General features: G+C 42.0%; 1 protein-coding gene across 1 annotated transcript in view; it reads right to left on the bottom strand.

Moving 5' to 3' along the window:
* ADAM12 (ADAM metallopeptidase domain 12) overlaps positions 1-18,191 on the bottom strand; it is a 187,357-nt gene that overhangs the window by 24,778 nt on the left and 144,388 nt on the right. The window contains exons 12-14 of the mRNA XM_037400747.1: positions 9,128-9,305; positions 4,260-4,349; positions 2,644-2,839 (exon numbers count right to left, since the gene is read on the bottom strand). Of these exons, the coding sequence (XP_037256644.1) occupies positions 2,644-2,839; positions 4,260-4,349; positions 9,128-9,305 (464 nt within the window). The remainder of the gene's footprint in view (positions 1-2,643; positions 2,840-4,259; positions 4,350-9,127; positions 9,306-18,191) is intronic.

The following is an 18,191-nucleotide window of genomic DNA, read 5'->3' as shown; positions in this document are numbered from 1 at the left end:
CTATATTCAGAGGCTGTGCCCAGGTGCTCCTCCCCTCTTCCATACCAAGTTTTCCATCCCATGGCAGGCACGGAATAGCAACAAAATGTTCCTCTATTTCATTTGAATTTATCTGTTGAGTGTAACAAAAAAACCTCAAGGAAACGCAAGTACTTCTTTCTGGAAACAGGTTTCTGTCGCTCAGCCTAATGTAAACAAGCTCTGACAATGCTCATCATTTTTCATTAACTAGATCTAAAAATATAAAGATTGATGTTTGTCATTGGCCTACTGGACATCTGTAACCTGACGAATAAAGAAGGATGTACAAAAGAAGCCATCAATAAGGAATTCAATATACTGAATATTATTTTAAGAGAAGTTATTGTATTTTTTTCTGCATGGCTTTCTCCTACTGGGAAAAAGAAAAAAGGAATTAAGGTAAATGAACTATGATCTGTTTTTTCTTTTTGGTACAATTTTTTTTTTTTTTTTTTCAAAAAACCCACACAACTACTCCTTCACTCCAACACACAGAGGTGTTAAAAACAGTTCTAATACATTACAAAAATCTGGTGAAAGGTTCAAATGTATCTTTTTGATGTGAAGTCCAGAGACAACTGGATTTTAGAATGACAAGTCTCTCTTTCTGCTGCAAGCAAGGCTGGAGAGAAAGGGGTTTTTTATGTCTACTACCATGCTATTTTCCCAACTGCATAGTCCACCTAGCCCTCTTCCAACTCCATCCTGCATCTGCCAGCTCATACTGCAACCAGATGGAAGTCTGATCAAGTGGTGGATATTCACATCCCTAGTCTTTCAATCTTGTTTCTTCCTTCTTGCAAATTCAATATTGTCCATGGTTTTTGCTTGAACCCTACCTATACACTGTTTGAAGAATTAGTCTACTGGCATTATTTCTATTTCCAAAAATGTGATAAGAATTAAGCCTTTTGGTTCAGGTTTGGTCATGTCCATCCTCCCTTTCAAAATCTTTATCTTTGGGTATTCCCAAGACAATAAAGGTATTCCAGTTTAAGTCTGTCAGAGCTCTGCCCTTAACACAGTCATCTTTCTCATAACCATCCCCCATAGCCTTGGCCACTGGAGACTCCATGCACAGCTGTGCCCATATTGAATAGTCCCAAGAAGAAAGACAAGAAAGAACTGGGGGAGCCCAGGGGGTTTGGAGGACTTGCTGTGTGAGGAAACAGACCTGGCAAGGGAGCTGCAGAAATTCAGTTCCCTGACCTTTAGCTAAATTTTTCTCAGCAACTGAAATTATGAACAGTCTGACCGAGAAACTTTCCATGGCATGGGAAACTGGTTCATAAGAAGATTTTGCTTTATATAAGAGAAAATGTCTCTGTATCCAGGGGATTAAAAATCCCAGTATGACTAAGACTAGAGGCTATAATTGTACATGCCTATATGAGCTCATATTAACTCTGTGACACGTATGGGATTCGGAGGAGTATATCAGATGCATGGTTTGTTCCACGTGGGGAGTTTAATTTTGAAGTGGAATTCCTCTAATGTGTTCTTATACCCACATGACCAAGCTAACCTGCTATCTGTATCAGCGGCACTACTTCTTGAAATGTTTTCATGCTCTTTAAAAAAAAAAACCAACCCTGTGAATGATCCAAGTCCCTGTGAAGATAACAAATTCTTCAACAGACTTCTGATGAGGGTTTTGACCAAGGGGAACATCTGCGTGTCATTATATTGATGCATAAGTTTTGGAACAGAGTTAAAGGCAGAGAGATCTGAATTGAAAGAGGCTAAGGGAGCTGAAAAAGTTACTTTAAAAGAAATAATTAAATCTCTCTCTCTAACACAAAAAACATTAAATCTATCTAATGCTCCTCCTCAGGAGAGGTAAAAGTGCTTCTCCCATTTGAGAGAGGGGGTAAGTGAGATGCTGAAGGAGACGTGACTTGTCCCCAGAGAAATGCTGAGTTAATCCTTGCGTTATAGTGGAAGGACCACAGGACAATACTGAAAGTTGAACAGCTTTCCTGCGATATCATCTGTTTAGGATAACCCAAGAACTCATGCTATTAGATTTGTGCAAAAAGGAAGTAAATTCCCACGGAAGAACAAAATCTCTTTCTGCCTCAGTGCATCCTCTGCTAAGAGTACTGTCAGGAGGCAGGTTTACAGGTAACACTAATTAATAAAATGTACACAATGATACAAGAATCTTCTGTTAATGTCAAATACCCAACTCTGTTTTGGGATGTGGACAAACATATATGGTTTGCAGATGAGTAATTTGGAGCACAGGAGGAAGCTTACATACCACTCTGAAATGGGGTACGATTTCAACCTGCCAAGAGTGGTCGGCACTTTGTAGGATGACAGAAGGCCATATTAAAGTCAGTATTAAATGATTTGTCTAAGTTCACCCAGCCGTTTGCAGCGGTGCTGCAGAATGAAGCTAGTTGCTGTTGCTCTCTACCTCCTGCTGCAAGAAATGAACATGACTGCAAATCAAGGTTGAAATGAATCACAAAATGATTCCCTCATTATCCAGTTCTCCATTTCAGAAAAGAAGAGATACAGATTGGTACTGTATAAAATTCCTCCAAATCACACGCTTCCCTCCTCCCCCTTCCCCAAGCCTGTTTCATAAACAGATCTCCTCGTTCTCAAACTCACCTTGGCCCCAGAGCGTGATACACTGCTGCTCGTGGGTCTGGCATATGCCATTGTAGCAATACCCATCCACCCCGTGGCACGCGTGCCCGTCGTGCAGGTACACGTTAGCTGGGCAGTGAGGGCTGGCTCCTGTGCAAAACTCTGGCAGATCACAGGAATTACTTGACTCTCTGCAAGAAATCCCCGCTGGTTTTAACTGCAAAACAAACAAAAATGTCAACGGCTGTGCTCCCGAACAATAAGAGTTATGCAGGGGTATAACCATGCAGCACATGAACAGCTTTTTTCCACTGGCTCTGCACCAACTGACCGCAGAGGACAGTGCAAGGATTATACAGCTTTTTAAATACGTTTATTTGACATGTTGTGAATGGTTTGGCAGGAAGGAGGGCCAAGCTGAAGTTGCTGCAAACATGGCTTACACGGCTCAGGACAGAAGGTCAACCCAGACCTTGGTTCGTTGCAGGTAGGACCCAAGGTTTTCTGCGTGCCTCCTGCAATCATGCCTAAGCACACAGGCGCAGAAACATGTCGGGCTGTACGGCAAAGCGTGACCCGTAGCACTGACTGAAAGTCAAATTAGGAACCTTTCCATCCATACAGCTATAACATCACTGCAGGGACCAGGGCGGCCAGCTGATCACGTAACGTTTTATGTGTCATGTTACAGCTCACGAAGCCACCAGCCCACTTGACTCTGGGTTCAGCTGCCTGACAGCTTCCTGGGATGGAAGAGCATTTCCTCATGGAAACGCTGCACTGTCACGGGCATCAAGATCTTCTTCAACTTAAATATACAACTAGTCCATGTAACTGTTCCTGTCTTGTCCTGATTTCCCTGGATAACTACATTTTTCAGAGCTGAAGGCAGCTAGTAGGCAATGGTGCAGTGTGCCAGTCTGAACATTCACTTATCAACAGCAGCCACAGAAGATGGGTGTGCTCTGGGAGCTGCACTGAATTCTGACTGCATCACCACAGCGCCTTTGGTAAAAAGCAAAAGGACATGAAGATTGATTTTGCTAAAAAGCATTTGCTGGCTGTTTTGATAGCTTGCTGCTACTGAGCTTTTAGGCAGATGGTTGCCACAGACACAATGGAAACTGGCTGAATGCTTTATTAGCCCATATGCAAGAGATGGTCTGAGAATTCAAGAAGGTAGATGTCTGTGGCAAGTTAGCTTTTTATAGTATGTTAGGATTCCACGAGAGCTGATGGTCTACCATTAAAAATATATACGCTGTTGACAGAATGATTATTTTAAAAGTCTTCCCTAAAAAAGTGTCCAGCATTTGATGACTGCTTGCCAGAGCACAACATCCATATACACCTGAAAAAAATCAAAGCATACAGAAGTTCAGAAAAATAAGAGGTTTTGCATGAGCAAATGAAGTGGCTGCAAATAGCAGAGACACCATTAAGACATCTGTTGATCTGCTCCTTCAATAACTGTTACAATTTGAGAATTTTTTTAATTGCTTACATGGAATGCAAGTGTCTTAATGCTTAGTGATACCAGTTTGCTTGTTCCCCATCCTTGCTTACTGCTCTGTAGTTGGGTATATTGTGGAATTCTGCCCGACCCACACAGATAAGAAACGTTTCCGTTGGTTCACCTGGCAGTCTTCGCAGCAAAGTCCATGTGCACACACTGCTCCTGGCTTCAAAGTACAGGTGGTTGCATTGCAGCACCGGTTTGTACATTCCTAGATGGAGGATAAATTTAGAGCAGTCAACTTTCAGTCACAATGAACCATAAATCAAGAGAGTGCCCATAGCTCTGCCAAGAAAAGCTAGGCATGAAATAATGAATTATGCATGAAATTCTACAACTTAATCCAAACAGTCTCGTCTGCCCTTAGATTCCACAAGTGCAATAATTGTAGCACATACCAGAGAAGCCGCTGAGGCAGGCTTGTTAATTCTAGCTATGAATCTAACCTCAACTATCACAAACAACTCAAGTATGCCGATACCAACCCTGATACAGCAGTACGGTGTTTGATTTCCACAAAAATCAGTGGGATGGTTCCATTGCCTCCATTTGCATTGGTGCAGCTACTGAGCTTCACAACTGCAGCTCTCTATTTTGTGATAGTTGCTCACCAGCCATCTGTATTGCAGGGAGACTGGTGGCTGCCACAAAGAAAGATGATGACACTATTCCGTGCAATCTCTTATCAGGATATGCCAGTAATAGAGCTTTGAGAAATGAAACGAGTATGAATTGCATTCTCACTAAGAGATAGATCCCAATTTCACACTTATGGATTAGATGGTGGCATGTGTGGGGCTTTTGCAAACTTTATTCACAGTAGAATAAGCTAGTAAGAAGTTTCAGAAAATAATAGATTTGTTTTTCCAAGATTATGTTCACAAGCTGCAAGTTACGTCGGCTGTGCTGGAATCTCATCTCTCTAACAAAAATAGGAGCAGACAAAATTGCTCTTCAGCTGTGTTAAGTCAGTTTGACTTAACAAGGGATCACTAACAATATAGGGAACACAGGAAAAATAAGTGGGTTAGGATGATGTTCACAGCCTCTTGTTAGTTTATTGGCTTTTGCAAAGCGTTCCAAGTGGAAGACAGAGCTACCACTGCTCTCACAAATAAAAAGCAAAATGATTCACAGTATTTCAATGTTTTCCTAGATAATATCTGCCTGAATATACCAAGCTTGTGCTGCTCTGAAGCAGCGGAACAACTTCCTGCACCTATTTTTGATCGTTGCCGGAAGGCAGCAGGCTACGCAAATATTTCTGTGCAGCTGCTGTATTTAAGGAGTAACGTTCCTCTGCGCAGAAGCACATTTTATAAATTCACCTCGGTAGCAATCTGAGAAAAGCGGAGTGGAGGAAAAGAATGTCAGTCCAATTAAAGTCCTTCTGAAAGAGTCAGCTCCTATAACCCACCATCTAGCCCTACACCAGCCAGCCATGGAAAGTAATCGGCATTCCACAGGCAGACTGGGGTAGACAGAGCTCTGTGAATGATGTTGCTGCAGCTTTTGAAATTTCCAATTGCTCACTCACTTATTACTCATTGTAGGGAACGAGCCTGGTAAATGGTTTTTGTGCCTGGGCTATTAAATTGTCAGGAATGGTTTTAACATAAACAGGCAAGCAAAGAGAAAAGGCTCACAAGGCTGCTGGAGGCTGGAGGTTGCCACTCAAAACTACCGCCGTGTTGTAGTTTATTATCATTAGCTATTACTGCTAACAACAGCAATGATGGGAGTGGGTTTCTTGGTGTAGGGCTCCTGGGCTCAAAGAGACTAACACAACAGCAGTTCTAGCATCACCTACATGATGCCAGGTACCGCAGACAGGACGTGTTGTTTTCACCCCCCCTCATCTAAGAACACAAGACAGACCACACTGGGTCAGCCTATAGCCCTTCCAGCCTGGTGTCCCCCTGCCAGCAGCCAGCAGAGAGTGCTTAAGGACAAGAAAGTCCTTACATGATATACATATATAAATACCTAGATCACATACACGATACCTTCCTCGTCTCCTGGCTTTCCTTCGGCTCCATGGGCATTTTCTTATACCTGTTACACTCAGTGGAAAGGAACTTGCAAGTAATCGACGAAGGCTGGGGAGCAGCTCCTTCTGCATGTTTGAAACCTGCCATTTTCTAGCTTCACTTGCACAGTTCTTGTCGGGAGACGATCGCTCCTTAGTCACCCTTTCCATTTCATTCACGATTTTATCAGCTTCTGTCACATTTTCCTTCATTTTCTTCTCTTCCAGCCAGACCCTCTTCAAAACTTTGAACCACATTAATGCTTTTCTTCCACCCTTTTTCATCCTGCTTTATCTTTCCTGAGATCAGGGAGGAGCGGGAAAGAACTCCATGCGCAGTTCCAGACGCAGCATGCTGCAGATTTATGGAGGCCTACCGGTGCTTTGTTTTGTTTTCCGATTTCTTCCCTAGTAATTTCTAACAGCCTATTTACCTTTTAGACCAGTCTTGAGCACTGAGCTGACATTTTCATGAGACTATTTACTGCAGCACGAAGTCTTGTTCCTCTGTGGCCAGAGTCAGCTCAGAGTCCATCATCTTATACGTGATGTTTGGAACGTGCATCACTCCACACCGAATCCCATTTGTCACCTTAATACCCAATCCAGCTGTCTCAGAAGGTTCCTCTGCAGTTCTTCACCGCCAGCTTTCATCTCTACCATCCTAACTAACATCATCAGCAAATTCGAGACTATTCCTCTTCCCAGGCTGTTTATGAATATGCTGAATTGTGTAGCCCCCAGGACACATCTCATGGATACATCACAGCAGATCTCCTTCCACTGCACAAACTGGATGATTTATACCTGCTTGTATTTCCTGTCTTTTAACCCAGTTTTTGCCCATGCAGCATTCCCTCGTCCTACAGCTCTTTAGCCTCCTGAAGAGGCCTTCGTGAACAGCTTTGGTCTAAAGCCTCTCTGGACTCCTGCAATAACAGCATCGCCCCTTTCCACCCGCTCGCTAAGTCCTTCAGAGCACTGAGGTAGGTTTGCACAAGATTTCCTGGCACAAAAGCTGTGTTGACTTGTCCCTGGCATGTCACAGCTGTTCAGGCACTAGCTCTTAATTACATTTGGAAGTAATTTGTCTGACTTCTGATTTACCAATTTGTAGTTTTCTGATCCCCCTTGCAGCCTGTTACAAAATTAGCTACATCTGTCACTTTTCAGTTCTCAGGGCCTAAGGCTCCCCCCTCCTTTCTCCTGTCTTTCCATGTGCATTCTACATTAAATCTCCTTCTACAGACACTGTAGCACATCAGACATTTTTGGCAATATAATCCAAAATGGAATTGGAACTTAATTGATAATATCATCCTTGGTCAGGTCTTACACCCTCAGCCTGGTGGTGGGCGTGCCAGCACCCATTATACTCCAGAAGACGACCAGCACCTGATGCACAGGAATTGTAGCATGGATGGAGGTGGTTCAGACAGTCCCAACCGCATTAGCATTTCCAGAGTTGCCTGAAGGGTGAGAGGTGTTGCTAGTCCCGGCTCTCCACCCTCACGAATCCACTGCTGTCCTACTGCTAAGGAATGTCAGTGAGCGCAGACCTCGACACAGGGCTAATGTTTTCCTTAAAGGAGAAATACCCCAACCAACTGCCTACATCTGCATGTTCGGAGTGATATTTAATTCTGACCACTGATAAAATACAACCAGCATCCGTTATTGTACAGCCTCCCACGCCATAAAATACTGCAACACTATCGACAAACTCAGCTGGTAAATGACCGGGCAGTGATTTAGTAACTAATCTAATGTGTTTCCTGGTACCGCTCATATTATAGCAGTAAATTCAAAATTAATTTAATTGGGCTCAAACTCCTGTTTCCCAACATAGAAAGAAGAGGCAAATCAAGTCAGTGCTTGCTGATGTTAAGTGACTTTGACTTGAAAAGGTATCACTAACATTCAAAAATGAAAATGAAGAAGATAACTGGGTTAGAAAGACATTTGCAAGCTGCTTGCTCTCTATTGACTTTAAACAAGAAGATAAGCCTGTTTCCTCCAACCTCGTTACCCTGAAGAATGAGTGAACTGTCAGGAAATCCTTATGGCTTGTGTAAATCCAATACACTGTACAGACAGGACACAGCGGTATCTCGATGTTTTAACTGACCCAATCTATTTTGTCTGCAGAACCATATCTAGCGCAGGAAACAAATCCCTCCTCTGCTGATGTATTTAATTCAGATAACCTGAGAGAAATTCAATACAGCCAATGAGCATGGGATGCCAAAGGGATAAGGTTGTCCACTCAGATATTATTTGACCCCCAGGTTTTGGCTGTCTCCTCCCAATCTGAGCAGTCCTCTGACACATCCACTAAACTAAATGGAATGATCTTTGAAGTAGGAGTTATCTTTTTGGGAGGCAGTAGAGGCTGCTTCTTTTAGAAAGGTAATGGGCTAGCAGCAAAGGAAAACCTCATAGTGATGGAGAGAAAGGTCTTGTAGCAAAAACCTGAAGCTGGCTGCAATGAAAAAAGTACCTAGCCAATATTAATATTTATATAACTATTTATATTTATATTATGAGTGGCTTCTCACATATGTAAACAAACCTTCAGCTAATGCGTGGTATCTTGAGAAATCTGAGCAATGTTAACAAATTTATTTTGAGTTTAGCTTATTAACTAGCACTTAAAGGGATTTCTGTTGTTAGGAAGATGACAGTCACGGTTACTCTGTTGGACAAACCATGAGAAAGCTTGTTCTCTAGCAGTGAACCAAGCACATTCTTAACTAAAGCCCTGCCTGAACTTTAGCAACTCAAATGCAAGTCAAGCAGAAACTCCCCACATTTCTGAAGACTCCGAGGTTTAAGCTAAGATAGAAGCAGAGAAGGGAGAGTTTTGTTTTACACCAAGTAGTGTTAAATGTGCCAAACCAACTCTGCTGTTAAAAACCTGCAGACAGGAGGTGAGCAGCAATTCTCGGATGGTGTCTTACATCAGGCTCCCCGCAGTCACACTCCTCTCCATCTTCCACATAGCCATTCCCACACTTCTGTCCGCCAAAGGACTCCTTCACTTCAGGCAAGTTGAACAGACACATTCCCACTCCTTTTTCCAGGCTGTTTTCCAGGTCCTTTCTACTGCAGCTACTGAATACCATCGGAAAGGGATAGCTAGAATTAAAACACACGGAGACATAAGGAAAGGTGGTATTACTGGATGGAAACATCTCTCTCCTGTCATGCTGGTGACCTTTTAGCACATCTGTGCACTAATAAGAAGTCTGTGTTCATTTTTTTAAAAGCCTTTAACATGGGATTGAGATAAAACAATTCACTGTAAAATTGAGCCAAAAATATTTATCAGAATTTCTGACTATGAGGAAGAGAATTTCCACCTTTTCCACTTAAATTTGTATCTGCTGTTAAGAATTGGAAGTGTTCACATCTGAAGTTCCTTCTCCCTCTTTTGCATATGTAGTTGTAATGCAAATTTTGATCATGAGCCTAAAGAAATGCTGGCCTTGCAAGGAGGATTCCTGCATTTACAGGACTGCAAAACATCCTAATCCTTCTTGGAAAATTCATCCTCAAATGGCAAATTCATTCATCTTGCTGTGCAGTGTGGCAAACTTCCTGCTCTTTTCAGGGAAACAAAAAAAGGAAAAGAAAAAGATAAAAACACCGAGTTAGTTGGTAAGAGTCTACTTCTGCAATTCATCAAAGCTGAGCTTGGGAACTGCATGATTAAAGCATATACAGTTCTTATTTTAAATCCGGATGACTGTAAAGACACTACTGAAAATACTCAGATTTTGAATTCACACTGCTGAGAGCAGGATTTGGCCCTGCTGTACGAACACATAGTGGCTTTGATTTCTTTTGCAAAACACACGAACAATGTCAGCAAAACGATCCAGCGTAGTACAGGTATCACCAGATAATCTGTGTTTTTCTGTTTGAGGACATAATTCCAGTTTTACTAAGGAAAGCGTGCACTTTGACCCACAGATTCGAGACAAAGTGACACCAGGATCTGGCCATCGCTCGTGTCCTAAAGTTTGCTGTGCCCTCTCTGCACCGAGATGTGCACACGCTTACGCTGAATCTGTATGACAAGTAAGTTGCCACCAGCATCTCCCCTAAGACTTGGTACCTTCATCACTGCTGCTCCATGGTCCAGCAGTAATCTAACGTTATGGCAGCACAGGGAGTAAACCTGGTAATGGCTGGGCTTTAGTCGCTAAATGCTTTGGTATTAGGACATAATCTTTACAGACAAGCAAGATAATAGATGGAAGTTCTGCACTGCTGAACTTCAGACTGCGATTAATCTACTGTTGTTTCTAATACCCTGAAATGAGAAGCTTCCTTTGTGACTGATGATGCCTACAGGTATCAGAAAGGGATCATTTCTATTAAAAAAAAAAAGAAATGTTTGACAATTATAAATGCAATAGAGCTTCCTATACTGGGATAAGGAGGTTAATTAGTATCTTCAAGAAAGGTTATGAGAACTTCACAGACAGAATTTATTTGGTGCCTTTTAAAAAATTACCTCTTTTACAGATTCTTTTGCAATAAAACAGCCAGCTCATTGGAAAAGAACATAAACATGACTCTGAAGAAGAAAACAGTTTTGTGATTCACTGACATATGACTTCAGAAAGTTAATAGGCATCTCTGCTTAAAAAGCTGATTTCTGGAAAATTACTGATGTTTAGGCAAAATGACAGAGTCTAAGACAAATAAAGGAATTTCAGAATAGCATGAGGTAGGAGTCAGGCTGCTAGCTGCAGTTCTGGGCCCCAAGGGAAAACAGGGAAGGTACTCGGAGTAATGGAACAGAAAATAAAGGCACTTGGGAAGCCTCCTACTGACCGTCTGACATTGAGCAATTGGAGATGTTCTTAACAGGACACCACAAACTCCTGTCCTATTCTTAGTTTGACTGAAAAAAAACCTGCACAAAAATCTGTGTACGTGAGTATGAACAAATGGATGGATGTACACTACTATCAAACACTGCAAAAAACTCATAAAAACCCAGATACGTCTGACTGATCAATCCCATACAAAACATATGAGTGCTTGATCAGACATGATCCTCGTATCAAAGTATGAATAAATGAATATTGCATCATCTAGGCAAGATCCTTCACTTCAGTGACACAGATTTACTTTGATATACACTGAGATGAGACGCGGAGACGTACAAACCTCACACAGACTGAACTCATTCAGAAACACAGATAATGCATTTTTCCCTGTGCCATATGTCTCAGCCACACACAGGTCATGAGAATAGCTCACCGGTCAAAACTGTCGATATTTTAGGCCTGTTCCCCTATATCCATGAATGCTCAGGCTTATTTGCATGAATGTGAGAGATGTCTGTCCATCACTGGGAGAACAGAACCCTTACTCTGTACCAGAGGTGAAATAATGTCATTGTTAATGAATGAGGTTTCTGTTTGCCCCCAAAGGAACTTCAAGCTGTTTCCTATTTTGAACTAAGGGATCCATTCATCTTCTGGCTTTTCCTATTCTTGATGCTGATTTCCTCAGCTGACATCAGCGCAGCACATGTTATTTGATGAAATATTCTGAAAATACTTTTTCTTTATCAAGTAAGCCCAGAATAAAGCAGTACAAACCCAGAGATGAACCCAAGAAGTGGAAAGAGAGAACAACTGAAGGGTAACCACACCATGCAAGAAAAGATTCTACATCAATTGATGCCAGTCGGTATTGCATTGGAAACACAACTGATCTTTCATACTACGATATTCTAACACACAACCATTCTTCGTTGGCGGGGTAGGGGTGGGGGTGGTGGGGAATCCTATGTAACAGCCACAGAATCTGTTCATTGTGATTTTAGGCTACATTTTGCCTGTCTCTGCAATTTTAAAGCTGTTTCACCAGAAGCATGAAATCCTTGGCAGAACGGAAGGGAAGGTATAGATATCAGATGTCGGTAGCGTTAGGCACGATGTCTAAGTAAGCGAATCTGGGGCTTGAGAAAAATGGTGGAGTAACGGTCACATGAAATAAACTCATCCTCTGAACAAATGCAGCAAAATTCCTCGCACTGCCGTGTGAAGAGGCTTCAGATCTCACCTGGAAGGACTACCCTTGGGTGGGAAAGGGTAATGGGGTCTCCGTGGTGAAGCCAGTACCTGTCTCCAAGATTTCAGTAACATGCTAATCAGGGATATTTGTGCTTTCTGAGGTAGCATAGACACTTATCCTACTGGAAAAACCCTCAGCTACCAGCTCATATAGGCCATTGGAGAACCTTCCAGAGGTAAAAACCTCATTAGCAATCAGTATATTCCATTATCCTGCATTCAAGACATTTTCTTTTACAGATCCGTATTTTTCTGCAGTTAGGAAGAGAGAGGAAACTTTAGTCCAACCTGATTCATATTCTGAGATGCTGAATAGCCCACACATTTTCTACACTGTGTGAATCTGTAGATTTAATACACAATGGATCATTTTGTCAAACCATTCTGGCTGCGTGTACGGCTCCACAGAACTCAAATTGTGCCCAGCACTACATCAGTCTCTTCAGTGGGTTTACAGCAAGGAAAATAATTTCAGTCTTTCTACCCGTCTTGTATCCACAGCATTCCTCAGTGTCTCCTAGGTGCTTGAAAGATGTGCGTAATCTCAAGCAACGAATATCCTAGTTCCCAGCAAAAAGAGCTTTGACTGCTCCTGCGAACGAGACCTTCATAGTAGCAAGAGGATGCCTGGTAATTGATTCCTTTGGAAACAGAGTCTGGTCTTGTCTCATTCATTTATATTTCAAGCACTCAAGCCATTCAAATGCCAGTTCCTTTACGCAGTTTTGCATTTAGCCTGTATTAGATGGCTCCTTTCATTAAGTAAGTGAAGTGGCATCATCACTGTGTCAAGTCCCTTTTAAGGATAAAGGCCTTTTATACTAGCACTGTGTTGCCCAGCATAGGCTTTTTTTGCATGAACTATAAAAGTTCATCTCCATCATCTCCATCTCAGAGGTATTTCCCCTCCTAATGGGCTGAATAACAAGAGAGTACAAGCACAGAAACACAGTCACTGCCCCAGAAAATTACAGTCTTAAGAGATCAGACAGCCAAAGCATTCAGGAGTAACGGAGTGACCCCTGATTCATGCGGGGTGACACAGCAGATCAGCTACAGACCCAGCACCGGCACCACCGTGGAGGCTGCTCTGCCCTGTTCACTGCTGCTGTCTTCCCCGCTGCTCCGTCTGGAAAATGCTGGGAGAGGCACTGACGTGGGCTGCAGGAGATCCTTGCTCCATTCCAAACCCTACCCCTGCATTGCAGCAATACCTTGGGAAAACTATCTGAAGTGAAACTACCTCAGTTCTTCCAAGCCATTTCTCTCTACATCTTTACACATCTAAATATTCAGCACTTAGGATCTACCTCCTCCATGTCCCTGCACCAAAACCCACAACATATTTTGTTGTTTCTCAAGAAGCATCACTGAAATGGTAACACCATCAATGATTCTGGCAATTCTCTGTTCATTGCACAGGAGGATAAACTGCAGGCTCACAATATCTTGAAAACTAACACTTTGATTTTTATGCTTATTTCTACTCAATCTCAGGATATTTTCCTATTCAAGAACTGTAGGACTTTTAGTAAGTAACCACCTTGTTCTCTCCAAAATGTTGGCATATATACACACATACATGATATGTATATATAAATTATATAACTGTTTATAGGGTTCATTTATTCCAGTTCATATAGCAACCTGATTATTTAGCATTATAACAATGTTTATACAGAGCCTTTTACCAAAAGGCCCTGAAGTGTTTTACAATTATTCACTCAATTAAAATGCACAACAGCCCCAAAGAGCTCTATTAAGTACCACCAGGCCTTCTTCCCTGAGGTAATATGATAATTCGAGATTATATTAATTTTAAAAGGGCATTTTGATTTTCCAGAGCATACTTATCGAAACAACTGTTGACTAGCTAATTTCCAAAGATGCAGCAAACTGGGACCAGGCTCTGTCCAGAATGCTTGAAAAACCAAGCCTGAGAGGCCATGTCTGGAACTAGTTAAGGCATCAGCTGTGCTTGTTAGGAACACGAAGGTGCTCAAAGACAAGAGGGGTGCTGGGTCCCAGCCCTCCAAGTCTGAAATTTTGCTAGTTATGCACCAGAATTTCCAACGCTTGCTGTGATGACAACTTGTCTGAACTGAACACTGTAGTGTCTCTGTGTCTGTCTCAATCCAGGACCCTTTGAGACTCACAAATACGGATACTTACTGTCCTTGGCCTCCAAAATTCTTGATTTTTGGCTGCACAGTGGCTCACAACTGGAGAGAAGGAGATCAACTCAGATTTTTCTGTTGGGGGCATAAGATGGGAATTTGCACTCCCTCTTGCTCAGACTCTACAGGATGACTTACCCACAAATGTGTAGGTTTCCTGCTGCATATCCCTGTGTTCCTATGCATATGCATAGGAACATAAAAATAAGTTGTTTTTTTTTTAAACTTAAAAAAAAAAACAGAGATAGGGTTGCTTTTGTTCATTCAGGTATAAGTGATTTTTCCAATGAAAAAAATGTCAGCAGTAGGGAGAGTAATAGTAGAAAATAAACTAGAAGGTAGAAGCTCAAGCAACACGGATGTTTCTAGACACAGTGAGGTGTTGATTTCAAGGAACTATGACAATTTTCCAGCCTCCTCCAACTCCTGATCAAATTGACGATTCTTTCTCACTAAAAAGCATCCCCTTTGGTTTTAACCTTCTAGACATTACTATTGTTCTCCATCTCTTGAAAACAACTTTTTATGGTCTCCTAAGAGATGTGAGCCTACTAGAAAAAAACTGAATTTGCTATTAGATGACATTTTCTGACACTTCAGCTATTCTGTACAGCATGTATGTTAATGAATTAGTAAGCATAAAGGACCTCATAGAATTAGGTATTAAGCAGGAGATGAAATCCAGTTTTCTTTGATATTGAAATAGGTGTTCAAATACTACAGATCCCTTCGTGTATCAAGTTCTGTCATGACACGTTATTCAATACACCTCATGTTTTAAGAGCAACTGTTTAAAATTAGACAAGTGCCATAATATGGAAAGGCTTTTAAATCTATTATTTAAACAATGTCTTCATTTGTAAGTACTTTTGAGGGAAGAAGACACAAATGCAGGTTTGAGGTAGATCCCACGAGCACAATAAAGGAGAGACCCTAAAGGTAGCTGCAGATGCTCTCAGACCCAAAGCTTTTGCAAGCAGCAAATGACCAGGGCGATTGGGAAGAGGGGGTAAAACTGGAGGACTTTTGGGGGTCCTGCAAGATGTGCAGGCCCTTGTAAGCATCCTGCAGGAAAACAAAAGCCCTAAACAATGCTTGAGGGAAAGACACTGAAGGAATTTGAAAGGCATGATAGGGCTTTGTAGGAGACACCAGCCCCAGAAATGATGTGGCACACCTTTTTCGGCACTGTTGGAAGGGTTTAGCTAAAAATGTAGAATGGTTTTCTATCTATCTATCTATCTATCTATCTATCTATCTATCTATCTATCTATCTATCTATCTATCTATCTATCTATCTCCCAAGTATTGAAATGGGAAGTTTGCTTCAAAAGGCAGATGTCTGACAACTCATACTTATTTTTCTAGCCTATTTTTCACTCTCTTGCTCCTCTTTTATAGTTTTAAACCCTAGAGCATCAATAAAGTAGAGCATGGAATTGGGCCATGTAGTTATACGTGACATCAAAGCTCTTGCTGTCTGAGTTCATGGTCAGTGATTTAAAAAACAAACCTAGCTTTCTCCTACAGCTTTTGTCGTGTTCACCACACGGCAGTTTTTATACTTCCAATAAGTAACTGTGAATATATCACACTCGTGGTTAATTTAATTGATGCGTAGTGGCAATGGCTTGTTGTGCTACAATGAAATTTCCAGGGTTATTGAAAAGAAAGTCTTCCCAAGCAAATGTTTAAACTTCTCACACAAATGCTTTAGTTTCATTTTGATTTGGCCCTGGGGATAGCGCAGATTCCCGGAATGCATTCAAGTAATCTCACTTCAGGTGTCTAGATTGGATGGCCATAGCCCCAGCTGAGACTTGACCTCTCCCATTACATTGAAGGTGAAAATTTAACTACCTGAAATATTCAAAAAGGCAGATTTATAATACGGAGTGTGGGGCTTCAGGTCAGCAAGCAGCAATGAAACAAACGGCTGGATGGCTCAGAAAAATACTTTCTGCAAAGGAACAACATTTAATGGCTTTATACTGTATACACTGTCATGGCTTGATATTTCTGCCGTCACAAAACTGCCAAATAAAACATTATTAGCAGTTACTTTTACTTTGACAAATGTAAGGTCAGAGAAGTTTTTTTCTGGTTGAGAGGCCTATGGTGACTCTCCTTTCTGTGTTCTGGGGGTGAAGCAATACTCAACCAATTCATCAATCCTAACAGTGTTCTGACTGTATGCTGCAGTTATCTGCATTGCAAAAGCTCTATGGGAATAGAACTCAGACAACTGCTCTTCCCGTTGGAAACTAGACAGCTAAGGAAAGTAGCTATAATCGGTTTGAATTTGCCTCTGGCTCATCTTTTGCTCTGTTTCCTTTTAGACTGCTACCTCATTAATAAAAATTTGCTGGATTGCTGAGAGTTCAGGTTTCACAATCTACTACTTAGAATTTGAGGTTAATCCAATGCTGACTATAGTAAAAGTAAAAAAAGCAACACATAGCAGAGGGAGGGATGAAAAGGCTGGGCTAGCTCTGGTCCCAGGCTGAAGACAAGCAGGGCAGCAGGCATGCTGTGCCTGCCCACAGCTGCCGGCGATGAAGGAAATGGTAGATAAGAAGCACAACCAGAATGCCCCGTGTTTAAATTAGTCACACAAAACCACAACATCCTCAGCACGGGACAAGCCAATGAAGACCAACGGTCCATCCCATTGCTGAAAATACCTCGCTGCGGATCAGCTTCCCGCTGGTTTCTGGTTCGGTAAAAGGCACGGTTTCACCTGGCCTGAAATGCCAGGGCAGCACTGCACCGTGATGATGCTTCATTCAGTTCTCTACATGATTTTACAATCAACTTTTGTTTCAGGCACTTACAGTCTGATTTGCTCCCTTGAAAAACCTTGGAATTGCTTTTTAAATGGGTCAGCAGCACACTGGAAAAAAAATAATATCTGATTTTGGGAACTTGGTTTTGAGAGGATCAGTTTATAGAGAGCGTGTTTGGGTGAGGGAGAAGAACAAAATAATTTTTGAAAGACCAAAGCAGACCAAGCAAAAGGGAACATCAAACCCAAGTTGTAATACAGAAAAATCAACCCATGATATTCATTTACAGACATTTCCCCCTTTCATCAGCACTAGCTCCTGTCCTGCATGTGTGTATCCTAAACACAACTCATGATACACTGCACCCTAAAGAACGAAAGCAGCATGTGTGGTCATTGTCCCAGCTGATGTGATCATGGTGACCACCCTGACTGAAAGACCTGCCATACTGTGAGTACTTGGCACCATCGATGGATTTGGGTGAGGACGAGGATGAGGTGAGCAGATCAAATGACAGCAAGTTGAGGGAAGAGGACTCCGAGGAGGGCTAAACCCCACGAGGAGGGACCCAGGCCAGGGAGAAGATACACGGGAAGCAGCCCCCCGGATAAAGCACGTGGAGAACCTGCCCACTGGAAAGAACAGTAGCAGAAGCACTAAGAGAATGAAGCGCATGGAAATTCCAGTCAGCAAGACATGGGTGCTAAAGAAAAACATCTGAGCCCTGCAAAAAGCTGGAAATAATATATACCTGGGAGACAGCTCATATTGATTTCACTTAGCATCTGTACTACCTGGTCTCTTAATAAATCAGGACTTCAAGACAGGAGTATCTGACTTGCAAGCACCATGGCTCCTTTTATTTCTTTTCTTTTAGAAGATCCAAAGGAAAGATAAGTGAGGCATAACAGTCCTAGAAATCCGGTTGCATTTCCCCCCCCATTTCCACCTTCCCTTCTTGTG

This window comes from Falco rusticolus, chromosome 9 (assembly GCF_015220075.1).
Source record: "Falco rusticolus isolate bFalRus1 chromosome 9, bFalRus1.pri, whole genome shotgun sequence".
Taxonomy (NCBI): Eukaryota; Metazoa; Chordata; class Aves; order Falconiformes; family Falconidae; genus Falco; species Falco rusticolus.
The sequence above is the reverse complement of the archived record's forward strand: the minus strand, read 5'-3'. Positions and strand labels throughout refer to the sequence as shown.